General features: G+C 39.3%; 1 protein-coding gene and 1 long non-coding RNA gene across 11 annotated transcripts in view; one reads left to right on the forward strand and one right to left on the reverse strand.

The window, feature by feature from the left end:
- Nucleotides 1-363: 363 nt before the first annotated feature.
- The window catches only part of tprg1 (tumor protein p63 regulated 1), a 27,419-nt gene continuing 14,385 nt past the window's right edge, over nt 364-13,397 (reverse strand). For 5 of the 10 annotated variants that reach the window (XM_008338590.3, XM_008338589.3, XM_025054247.1 and 2 more), the window contains 2 exons: nt 11,691-11,844; nt 8,688-9,921 (listed from right to left, as the gene is read on the reverse strand). In XM_008338590.3, the coding sequence (XP_008336812.1) occupies nt 9,727-9,921; nt 11,691-11,844 (349 nt within the window). In that variant the 3' untranslated portion in view covers nt 8,688-9,726. Of the gene's footprint in view, nt 1,518-2,197; nt 5,181-6,397; nt 6,504-8,687; nt 9,922-11,690; nt 11,845-13,397 lie in introns of those variants that run through there. The other 5 variants (XR_003049264.1, XR_003049263.1, XM_025054249.1 and 2 more) reach the window with 5 other exon arrangements.
- LOC103399941 (uncharacterized) lies at nt 8,154-9,121 on the forward strand. The gene is made up of 2 exons (XR_523736.3): nt 8,154-8,635; nt 8,674-9,121. It is a non-coding gene; the product is annotated as an uncharacterized LOC103399941 (long non-coding RNA).

Raw genomic sequence — 13,397 nt, forward strand, 5'->3', positions numbered from 1 at the left:
AATCCCTGCTCCTCTTATTTGTGCTGATGTGTCCTCAAGCAAGAAGCCAGTAAATGGGCGTGGAGGGTTGTTTAATGGAAAAAAAAAGCACTGCATGAATTGAATGGATGAATGGAAGGATTGTCATTTAAAGTCATTAATAGGCCAGGAACAATACTACATAAAAAGCAAAACAAAAGAGATGCGAGTAGGCAAAGTTTCAGGTAAACAAAACACGCAAAACTAATTTCTCTTATTATTTCTATTAATGTATGAAAAACACCTTAGTAGATCGTCTTTTTGTGTTTTAATTTTAATGATTTCATTGTTAAACATTTTAAATGAAGGATTTATCTGTGTATTTATTTATTTAAATAAGGCTTTAAATAAGGCTGAGGTACTTAAAGAAATCGAATGCACACCGTGTACAACCAGCAAACTCTACACAGAAGGCTTACGATATAGAACGAGAACCATCTCAACAAAAGCCAGCGGCCCCTAACTGACACCGTTTCTTTCCTGCAGTTTGAGTCTTAGATGGCGCTAGCACATGGGAGGCATGACAGACAAATTCTGCTATGAAAATATTCAATGTGCATTGAAAGAGCAGGAGAGAGCGAATCGACTGAAGGTCAACATTGGCAGACATCTGGTTCGGCTGTAGCCCACAGCTGTCGTCAGCCTGACATCTCTTTGCTCTCAATTTATCTCCCACTACCGGGACCTCTGCGTTCAAACATACTGGCCGTATTAAGAACACACTGTATTTGCCAACTGTGGAGGGTTGCTGAGGACAAGGGGCTGCTTGACAGGGGGCTGGAGAAGTCATGGAGCACAACCAGATAGCATTTTTGTGTCCTGTGCAACAGGTCAAGCCCAGGACCCTGACCCATACAATTAACGATGTTTAAACCAACTGCTTTTATTTATATTATTTCAACGAGCATTCTGCATCCAACCGATACTAAAACGACCCACCAAATTTTGAACTTCATTCTGGCCTGCGAGCCAAAATGTTTGCCCACTCCTGCTGTATATGATCAATTATTTCTGACTGCTAGGTGAATATTCAAATATAATGAACATGTCAAAATAAAAGAAACTTTCAAATGAGTCACATTAAGATATATTGTAGAAGTTTGTACTCTAAACTACAGTAAGCACACTATGCCTGTATTTGCATGTGTAAAAGACACAGACGCTTGTTTCCATCTGGCAGAGAGGTGAACGTTAAAAGCTGGACCCTAAAACAGACACAGCCTGAACATAAAGTCTAAACCACCATTTCAACAACATAAATCAAATCCACATTTTTTCACCACAGTAATAAAAATATATCACATGTATTAGATTAAACGCAGTTATGGGATTTTAACATGTGGATTATGTGGGTTATCTACTGTGTGTGTTTGTTTGGAGCTCAGGTCATTCCTCGTCCTCCTCCTCATGCAGATTCTGCTCATGCGTCTCCACCGCAGCCATTCCAGTGGCTTGTCATCGGGGCTTAGTCCCAGCACTGCCGACCCCCTGTCCAGCTTCTAAGGGACACATACACCGTCTGACATGTGAGATATGGTGATGTGTGAGTGCAATCATTGTCATGCAGCGCAGTCACTATAGTATGCAGTAGTCTAATATTGGAAACATGCCAGTGTGGTAGTTTTCATCAGTTTGTGCAACTGACATGTACTGACTGGAACTGCAGCTCAGTTAGCACCTTTTACTTTTCCTAGCACTTAGAATACAATAGTAGTAGCACGAAGCTTTCATTCAAAGGATGACTGTCTGAAAATATGTACACTGGGGTTCATGTGTGCTTACGGTGGTTGACATCCAAATCCTTCAGCAATTTCCTTGCTTTATATTCTCCTAACCAGATTTTATTATTACTTTTACAAAAACCTATTTCCATTTCCACACACTAATGTGCTAATGTACATCTCAACATTTTATTAAATTAAAAAAAATGCTATCAATGCTACACAGTAGGAGATCATTATTATTATCTTATTCAAGTTACTCTTTAGAACTATGAAATGTCATATTCATTACATTCTTGAAAAATAATTTTAATACATTTTCATTCCTTAAACTTTTTTCTCTTTTGCAATTAATTGAATACTTGCTTGGCCACTAAACTAATAAAAACTTAGTAAATCTCAAAAGAGGTGGGATTGTGTAAAGTTTATTGTAGTAGTAAATCTCAAGAGAGGTGGGATTGTGTAAAGTTTATTGTCAGAGAATTTATTATACGTTATTTATTTCACAATACTATGAATCTGTAAAATCACATGAACACTTCTTGTAGGTCCTACAGTTTCTTTCATTTCTATCTATTGATGCCAACATAACAAAAATATATAGAAAAGTTAAGTCACCAAAAAGTACAAAAAACTCTCCTATAAACGATACAACAAAAGAAATGCTACATATGTACTACCTATTTTATTGTTCAAATTGTTTAAGTCATCATCTGTGTTTAAATTACAATGACAACAAACACAAATATGACAAATACACAAATTACTTATAAAACGGACATCCCATAGTGTCAGAAACAGAGGACCAACGTCTACTCAACCGGAGCTAATGCTAAATGTTCATTTACTGAGGCCTTTGAGAAGAATACATGGCATACGTAAGGCGAAGCAGTGTCGTACTTGTACACAATAAATTGCAAATGACGCGCTAACGTTTAATCTCCCACCAATTCAATGTTACGTAAGGAAAACACTGACGTAATATAATCCAGTGTTGTGTATTTACCTGTACTTTGACGAACAAATGAGTCCGATGAGTTTTTAATGCCATGCTTTAAATGCTGACAGTCCGTCATCCATAGTCGCAAAAATAATCATACTTTTCGGAGGAATAATTCTTCTTCCGTCATTTTTCCCACACCTGAAGCTTCCAGGGAACGAAAACAAAGCAAAACACGCGGTAGAACGCGGGTGTTGTGCAACTTTGTTTTCGCTCCGTTGGAGTTGCGCTTAATTATAGTTCCTTATAGTACTTTCTAACGGTTTTAAGGAAAACGATAAATTCTAATTGTAAACTTAATACGCACTTAATTGTAATATCAAGTAATTGTGACAGCCCTCGTTTTAATACACACTATTAATATTAATAATAATAATATGAATATTATTATTACTAGTAGTAGTTGTTGTTATAGTATTAGTAGCAGTATTAGTGGTTACAGTTATGCTAGATTACAAAGGTAGTGCTGGTAGACTAAAAGCAATTTAAACAAGAATAATATCAATATAATTCTATATGCAGTTATAGTGACCATATACTCTTAGAATTTAATCATATCGTGCCATACAGCTACATGCATTTAATCAGTACCAAAACCTATAAAATATATATTATGTGTATATATTATAATAATGTTTATAATATATTTTTAACGTTTTTCAATGTAGGTATATAACTTTAACCTGGTTGTTTGAATAGAGGCTCCCATGACTGTACAATAGAAAGACACCAATTTAAATACAGAACAAAACATAATGCTAAACCTTTACTTGTCCCCTTTGTTTTCACATAAATTACTGTCTTTTTAGTATTACAATTCTTTAGTTTTTGTCTTGTTCAATGATTATCAAGTGCAATGATTCTACAGTGTTCTGTATATTAATCTTAAATTACACTTTCCAGGAGGAAAGACATTTTTATCGCTGATCTTTTCTCAGTAACGTTAAGAAAAGCAGAGGTCATCCAAAGGTGAAACACTTCATGAATGCTGAGGCTTTTGTTTCCTTTGACAGGAATCCAGGGTGTGTTCTGGACCGTCGCGCTCTCTGTAGTTGGGAGGGTCAGTGGTTCTGACAGAAATCCAAGTCCATAGCCCAGAGTTCAGTAAACACACTCCAGACACAACAGTGACAGCTGCGACTGGCATAAATAAAAAAACAGTGTCTAAACCTCCAGCACATTACAGGAAGCCAGACAACACCTCAACAACCTCTGTGTACATACACATGCTACTGTGATACAACACGGGTGTGCGCGCACACAGACACACACAGGCCACACCTCACACATTCACTCCGTCTTCACTTCCTGTATTCACTGTTTCGAGGGCAACAGATGGAAGAGGTAAGAAGAAGGGTGAAAGTGCCACTAAATATTTAAATGCTGTTGGACTTGGCTCGTTAGCAACCAACATTCCTCCGACGGGTGTAACATGTTTACCAAACACACATCGGAGAAATGAAAATGGTGACTTGAGGATGTATGACCTGTGGAAAGAAGCTTGGTATCCAAGCTGGCATATCGATCAGAGCTCTGAAGGAATTCCAGAAAGATGAGAAGCCTGCATGCCACGCCAGCACAGCAAAAGTGTCTCAGTGCAGAATTTGTCTTATGTTACTTGCCCCAAGCATTTAAAACAGCCCTGTTCACCAGGGCCATCCAGGGTCACAGGCACCGATGGGCAGTTTTTAAACTTTCCTGATCATCTTCCACATCACGGTGTTAAAAATCAGCTACAGTTTCACCTTAGACCTGTGGAGGGAGACACAGAGGAAGTGACCTCCCTGACCTCCTGTCACCTTGACGTACGTTATTTTTTTCACAGTCTGAACTCCAATTAATATGTTTTTCTAAACTAAAATGTAACATTCCTAAAAGTGAGATTCAAGCATTTTCATCCTGTTCTATTTCTGCTTCAAAAGAGACATCTGATTGAATAAGTCCCGTTGCTGTTCACTGAGAAGAGACATTAGTGCATTCCCAACTCTTCAGATGTTTACCAAATTGCTCGTCTTGCTTTTGTCATTGTTCCCTGACACTGTTGACCTATTTAAGTAAACTACCCATGTCTTAGGGCAATGAGACACTCAACTGCAATAGAAAACACCCAACATTGGTCGACTGGTGCGCGGCAGGTTGTGGTGAAAGGGGTCATGGAGAATCAAGTTACTAGAGTGGCATATTTTCAAGCAAGTATATGGTAATAATAACAACAATAATTCTAATAATAAAAACAACAGCAACAATAACAACACAACCTATTATTATTATTAACATCAATATTACTATTATTATCCAGTGGCTTAAAGTATGTCTTAAGACACCTGCTCTGTTATCTGAGGAATTTGGGGTCCTGTTGCAGTCCTTCCAAGGCCGGGATTCAAACTGTCAATCCTCCAGTTACCAGGCCAGCCTGTCAAGAAGGAATCACCAAACAGCACCTGCCAACAGACAAAAGGTCGATAGGAAGGAAAACAGTCACAATCAGCAGGCTTGACATCCACGCAGGTTAGAAGATGGTTATTGCTGCGTACACCAGCTCATAGGAGCGGAGGCACAGAGGACGAGTTCTGGCCATTAAAAGTGTGGAAACCATTGACAGAGCAGCACTCGCGTCAAGCGTATTTGTACAATCACTATTAATGCTGATGCTTCTTCTATTGACAGCCTTGCTTAACTGTATAAGGAAATCCTCAGCCTGGAAAATTCAGCCTGAACAGTTCAATGTTCCACTGGGGGAAAATAATTGGGAGTGAAAAAACAAATCATCTTATTTAGCTCAGGGCCTAAGGCACAGACTTACCTATTCACACAGGAATGCAACCATTACCTCTTCCAAGTCGTTTATCATGTGAGTCTGTGTGCTTTAGCGAGGCTGGTGCTCATTTGCTCCACTGAATTGCAAAAGTTTTATAACACTTGAGGCCGATTGCTCCTATTTTGTATGCACATATATGAAATATTTTCCATGGAATTAGCCTCTTTATTAGTAGACAGTGAATCCTATGTAGAACTGTTAGCAGTCGAACAACTGATAAACCGGTTTACCTGAGGTGTTATCTACTGCTAGAGCTATTATTACCTTCCTATATCACATGATCTTAACGCTGCTGTCGCTTAAATTCAAATTCAGAGAGCGCTAACGCCTCAGGAAACACTGTGTTCCATATGTGTCCTACCATCCAGCTGGGCTTAAAGGTACATCTTTAGAGAAACTTGAATTTAGTTATTCTGAGTCTATAGAAATGTCTCTGAACAGTTTTTTCAATCTTTTGACTGAAGATTTAGGTGAAGCTCTTCTCAGAAATGCTGACCTCACTTTTGCATGCAAGTGGTATTTTGCGTTGCCAGATCTCACAAGAAAAACAAGCAACCTGGTTGTCAGAAACACACCCAAGAGTGTGACCCACCTACCACCACCACCCAGCAGCCACACAATGGAGGAAGGAAATGTGCAATAACATGAGTCAATGGAACATCTTGATGGACTTTTTGACAGTTACTGATAAAACAAATCTTACTGAATTCTCATGACTTATTTAGTCCATTAAGAAGAAGGTCGTTGTATTTAAATACCTTCAGTGTGACAGCATCCCCTGTGTTTATAGGGGAAAGGAGGGATTGAAATACATTTTGCAGAATGAGTGAGTGGACTTACCAACCAAACCACTGATGAAAAGATACTAGCCAATCAGAGGGAGCAGGGTGTGTCTAGGACTGTCTCCTGTCTGTGAACACTCATGTAACACAGTGACTGGAGGGCCCTGGAGGTACAGAGGACTGAAGGGTGAGGTCTGTGCAGTTCTTCTATCCATCAGACATTTACTAATCTCTAAACCTGAGCATATTACGTGTTTCTTGCGAACAGTTTTTGGCACATTTAGACAAACAAACACAAAACACAACAAACCAATAATGTTATTACTCTAGCGTGGAATCACAGAACAGGGGTTTGGAATGTATCTTTAGCACCTACTACAGGAAGGAAAGGTTCATGTTCAATGCTGATATGAACAAAATAAACGCCATACTCAACTCTGAGCAGAGACTGTAATGCATGTACAGTTTCCTAAACTTCTTAGATGAACATTATTGAGGAGATTATTAAGGGTAAAAACTAGAGATGGCTCGAGCTGATACTCAGGATTGGTATTGGTCCAATACTGATCAAATTTCAGCATAACAAAACAAAAACAAAAAAAAAAACCCAAAACAAAACACACAATCACCTCAGCAACAGCAGCTACTCCGGGTTGCAGAATCACCGCAGCAACAGCAGCTACTCCGGGTTGCAGTATCATCGGACATATTACAGGTAGTAAGTGAATATTTTTTAAAGGGAGAGTTTACAGTTTTGAGAGGAGCTACATAATGGTTAATAAATGCTCCTTAGTTTTTGACAGGCTCCCTAGGTTTACTACATCAGTACATAGCCACGTACCACCATCTGCACAATCAGTACTTTTTGATTACTGCACATGAGCGAGTACAGATGCATTTTTTCCAAAGCCTTAAATCATATCTGGTACCTGGAGGGCTAAAAAAAAAAAAAGTTCTTTAATTCAAAGGAGCATCTGAGGACAGAGGTGGATCTGACACAACAATAAGGCTTCACTCCCTCCTGCCGGCTGCACACCCATCTCTGCACACACGGAACACTGAATCCTCCATCCCTGTATCAGGAACAAGTCTCATCACATCTAAATGCTTTTTGCACTAAAGTGTTACCAAAATAAGAGACCGAAGAGAAACAAAAAAATTAGACCAAAGCTCTATTAAAGTCCATCTGGAACGTGTCAGAGCGCGCACAAATGATTGTCCTGACAGCAAACAGTGCAATCACAAATGCTGCTGCACTGTTATCTAAAGAAACGCTCTATTCGTTCCAATGACACAACTTGAATCCCTCTTTATCCTGCTGCTGTCATAGTGTTTTAGTGAGTAGTTGACCTGCAGCTAAGATAAAATCATGACAGTTCAACAATAAAATGAAGACGGCTGCCAACGTCTTCCATGGAAACCAAACAAATGGAGTACGCAGGATTTGTTGACGGACTGAGCAGAATTTTTCTTCATGAATGAATGAATTTATCAGGCAGTTAATCCTGTTTGCAAAACATCTTTTTACAAATAGAGAAGCAGAAATGTGGAGGAGGTCTTTCTTTGCTCCAGGCCAGATCTTGATGCAGGATGAGAGACACGTCCTCCTTCTGGGAGGAAGCGTGTTAACCCCTTCCAACCTTAGGGGTGTGATACGTGATACCATAGGTGCTTAACTTAACCATATACTTTACCATATGGAATAACAGCTGAGTGTGCACAAGGACAGCTTCTTTTAGGGCAAAGTGAGTCCAGTTCCCTCACTGGATTGCCTGAAGAGTCTGATAGTCCGTCTTTCTTGAACCGTCGTTCAGAAGACGACTTCCCAATTTGTAAACACTGCTGGGTCTTTTTTTTTTTCCGGTGGGGCTTAAATGTTAAATTAGCTACTGTATGTTACAGCTCTCAGTTTAATAGAAATATACTTTTGGTGGTTTACAAATATAATTTCACAGTTCATTTGTCTTTTTCCTTTCACTCCAACATCTGAGAACTGAACTACTCCATATTTTAACAGTCTGGAACAGACATGGCAAACTATGGCCCAGGGGCCGGATATGGACTCTTAGGCTTTTTAATCTGGCCTACCCAACCTGTCCAAATTATATAATTAAATTATATAATCCATAGACATTAGTCTGCCCTTTCCTTGCAATACCTGCATTTCCCCAATAGATGGCACACTCCAGAAGTGAGGTGTGTTACTCTCTACTTCAGTGTTCGGCTTTACCGTTTGTGTGAACAATTTCTGTTGTTGTTGTTTGCGTTTAAAATAATTTAGGCCTCTTAAATCTAGGTCCTGCGTTTAACATAATTTAGGCCTCTTAAATCTAGGTCCATCTGAATTACCTCACAACATATTTTAATTGCAATTTAAGAAAGGCAAGATTTTTTTCCCCCTAAAACACGACATGGCAGCAAACATGACATGTTAAGGATGCTAGATGATAAAATGTGAAGGAAGACAGAAATTTAGACAGAATACCAAAAATCAACAAATAAAAATCTATATACCTGTAAACAAACATGTTAGCCGACGTATAGTGACAACTTTTCATAAAATTGCACCCGTGTCCCCAAAATATTTTATATGGAAATAAAAGCCACAGTAAAACATTTACATTCGATTTACGTCAATCACGTGACAACCCAACCTGAGATGTGAGACCTCCGGTGGCAGGCAGGTGAACTGCCATTGCACCGCTGTAGCCCCCTGCAATAGTTCTAAGTATAACTACTACTGCAAATGAAATCAAACTTTTCAATAGCATTGAAAAAAAAACTATGCAAGAAACTTAATTTCATTCATAACAACATACAAAGGACGAGATCAAATACCAGCCATTCTCCATTTCAATGTCTGTTACAGACTTAAAGAAGAAAATTGATGATAGTAAACAATGTGGAGCGGCCCACTCTAAACACACAAATCAAAAGGGAAATTCCAGCGCTGTATACAGGGTAAAAAACAATACACAACGAATGACAAACTGACAGACGAGCCGAGGAACCGTGCTGCAATGAATCTCTGAGGGCATAAATAACACGAGAACAACACTGGGGGAAAAAGAAAGAAGAGTTGAGACGCCATGTCACTGAGGGGCAAATACAAAGAGCAGGGAGAGATCAGTCTACCAGTAAATAACTCTGTTGACATTTCTAACACCACACACTGGTGATTAGCAGCCGGGGGAGAGAACACATAAAAAAACCTTGTAAAGCGCACACACACTTCTTAGGCCAAAACAGACTTAATCTTAAAAAGTAACATCCAGAAATATTTGGTCTAATATCACCATCAAACTTATCCACGAGAGTTCAGGAAGAAAACAATTATTTGAATGTTGCAGACTTAAAAAAAAAAAAAAAAAAAAAAAAAAAAAAGGGTTAAAAGCCGATGTTTCCCCTTGCCATGCAGTAACCTAGTTTGTTTGTGTTTCCAAGGAAAGACATGAGGCCAACGTAAGCCTCAATTTGGAGGGCCTGGTTCAGGACCAGGACTCCGTTGGCCTTCCCAGGAACTGGCTTCATGGCATGAAGCCTCTCAGCAGCCTGTTTGAGCTGCTCACGGAACGTATGAATCTGCAGAGAACAGAACAGTAAAAACGTGAACTCAGTGTTGAATAATAATAGTTCACTTTTTGTATTTATTGTTATTGGCTCACACTGGACGTTCATTGTCTGAAAGATGGTCATGGTTTTGAATAGAAATGAGCAAATGTTCACTGTTCTCCCACATGTCCAGTCTTACGGACTACAATGTTTCTGTTTTTTGGCTAAAATCATGAACAGAACCTATTGATGTTGTGAGTATTGGCTGTAATCTCACTCCATTTTTTTACTGACACTTGAGTTGTGTTGAGGTATATTACTCCTGAATGGCTGCTGAGATGAAGTAAAACTGAAAGAACCTTGGCATTATTGGGATTCAAACCTGAAACCTTCCAGATACAAGTCTGCTTCCTCAACCACTGAGCCACCATTTTGACAGGCCTGCCTAATCCAATACTAAGAATCGGTATCGGTCCGATACTTGTCGAATCAAACTTTACAGATTAAATGCCAAGAACAACTATATTCCGTCCGACCTGATACCTAAGCCCCAACATTCAAGCTAACTTTGTGTGACGTAAACAGGGACACTATCACCTCGGCAACAACAGCCTGCAGCATACTGGAGGAGAAAAGAACAAATCTACAGAGATATCAAATACAACAGTATTTCCAAACCTTGTATACTTTCCCTTTTCCTAGTGTTGCAGTGTTACTTCATGTTCTTCAGGGATAGAGAGCAGTGGTGCGTGGGTATGTGGAGCTCAGCTGACACTCGTCATCAGCGCAGTCAGTGAATTGTGTATAATGCACGTTATGAGTAATAACCTGGCTACGAGACTTTAAAAGAAATTTGGACAGATTGCAAAACAAGCATGCTCGTGATGACTTTTACCGGTGAGTCAAAAACAACTCACTTTTGTCTTCCTGGTGCTGACTTATCTGTTCTGAAGGTTAACACATGTTGAAATTTCTCTGGAATTGCCTAATTTTTCGACTGAATTTTATAACAAAGTGTGACCAAAAAGGACGTTTATTCAGCTTTATTTTGTATGAGTAAAAGAAAATAAACTAGAATTTCGTTTCCGTTGCCAATCACTCACACTGATGTGTTTTAAAAAAAGAAAACAACAGCGAGTACAGCAAGATGTATTTAAATTCACGTCTTCCATATAATTTAAATAATATAGTTGTATTTGCCTACTCTATTACTGAACTTGGGGGGGGCGCCTACAAGAACTCGTGTGTTTGGTTTTGTGCACAAATGGCCAATAACAATTTTGAATCTTGAATTTACCTTGCAAATTCAATATTACCGACTAACAACATGAAACTGAGCGACAAACACCCTGCTTTCCAAAAGCCTATTAATTTTATGCACACAATTCAAATAAAAGTACAGGATAGGTACTGTGGAGTATTAGGGCCACAGGGAGAACAAAAATATAAAATAAAGAGATAAAGATCGAGAATACACTAAAAACGCACTAAAAAAGTACTAAAACTAATCAGTAAAATAAATAAATTTAAATTCTACTCTTAATAAAATTCTATACTTTGCATTTTATATGCATTAATAGAAATAGAAAAATGAATTTTAAAAATCTGGGGCAGTTCTCTCATTATTTTTTGTAGAAACGAAAAAGAAAAACATTTTTAAATAAATCCAGTGATTCAGTCCAATCAGTGACACACACAGAGTGGAAGAGAGAAAACCTATTTTTATGTTGTTCAAAATCTAGGTTAACCAGCTCCTTTATACAACACCGTGCTCGTGATGACATATAGGCGGGACTCACGTCGCAGAGAGACTCAAACGTGTCACTCGTGTTCCTCACAGGGTGGTAGGTGAAGGTGCTGAAAGGGAAGTCAGTGGCAAACGGGTTCCACCTGGAGATGAAGGAGGGCTCTCTGAGCCGGTCCCAGAAGACGCGCACCCCGTCCCCTGATCTCCTGAAAACATCAGAACCGTGTCAGTCTCCAGCAGAACTGTCAGCGGTACATCAGAACTTGACGTTATGACAAAACACCAATCAAGAAGAAACCAAGATCCCTCAAATAAAGGTACATAATCTAAAATAAAACCAATACAATTATATATTTTATATATATTATAAATGCACACACGTCCCTGCTGCTGGTCTGTAGAACTGGTCTGAAGAACTGGGACCACTGCTTTAGACCCTGTATGAACACTGTTACGTCTGTCACCGCTGACCTCTGACCTCTGTGTCATTGTTGTAATTACAGCTCTTAAGCTGTAACAGGCACACAGGACAACATTTTGATGCATGGTTTCAATTTTTATTTTATGGAACATCCCACCTCGTCTTCAGTGTCAGCACCAACGTACTTCATCCCATAAAGTATAAGGAAACCCAGTGGCTCTTTGGTAAACGACGTTGGAAACAGGGAAGAAAAAAAAACAAAAAAAAAAACAGGCGGTAATCAGCCTCAGAGGAGATACCTAATGTGAGGCCGATCTCGTGTTTACCAGGCTTAGAGGAGATTCATGGTGTGTTCATCATGCTCTCATTCCACTGTCATTCTCCCTGTAGTCATCAAGGCAATACCCAAAGGTTTTCATTAAAACACCTTAGGGTCAAACCTCGGAAATTCCAGGAGACAGCAAAAAGACCTTTATACTGCACGTCTGCAAATACCTGCAAAACGCTGTAACACCGTGCTGATCCACTAACTGTGACACTTTTACTATTTGCTGTGTGTCCCCTGTATTTGATGCATTTATATTAACAAGGACCTGCAGGTAAGTGTGGAGAGCAAATGTATCTGTGGTGGAAAATGTGCATTTCAAAACAGAATAATAAGCATTTTCCTTGTACTCTATGTCAGTGGTTCTCAAACTGTGGCACAAGCGCATTTTCAACTGAATAAATCTGAAACATACCATGCTCAATAAATACAAAATTTAAACTTTTAATAAACATCTCTCCTGTGTGGTGGAAGCTAATAGGGAAGGCCTCTGCTGCTATATTCTTATGTTGGTCATCATGGTGGTACTCAGAGAGATCAATGTTTTCTCAGGTGGTACAGAGTAGAAAAAGTTGCTCTATCATTCTCTCTGTCTATCCATAAAATGTGAACGTAAAGAAATCCCATCTGCATCTCCGATTTTAAATAATAAAGTCTACACACATAATGCATGGGACGCATGTATGAGTCACTTGTGACCCAGGTCATTTCCCAACACAGCTGTGCACTGTCCTCCATCATCCATCAGCCTGTTGTTCCCTCTTTTTTTGTTAACCACATTGCTTGTGCAACATCACTTCCTGACAAACAGAATTAAGCACCTGAGGCTAAACAACAGCTATTGCTATGTCACAGTCTCTGGGCAGGGCTGCATCATAATGCAATCATCTCACCCTGTTTACACAACCGCTCCAAATGACAATGCTGCTGCTGCTGCTGAACATTTTGTGCTTCCTCCACAGTGAATGTTGTGCCTGGAGAAAAAGGTGGAAAGAGGAGGAGGATGAGGAACG

The sequence above is a fragment of the Cynoglossus semilaevis genome, chromosome 2, assembly GCF_000523025.1.
Source record: "Cynoglossus semilaevis isolate Cse_v1.0 chromosome 2, Cse_v1.0, whole genome shotgun sequence".
In the NCBI taxonomy this organism is placed as follows: domain Eukaryota; kingdom Metazoa; phylum Chordata; class Actinopteri; order Pleuronectiformes; family Cynoglossidae; genus Cynoglossus; species Cynoglossus semilaevis.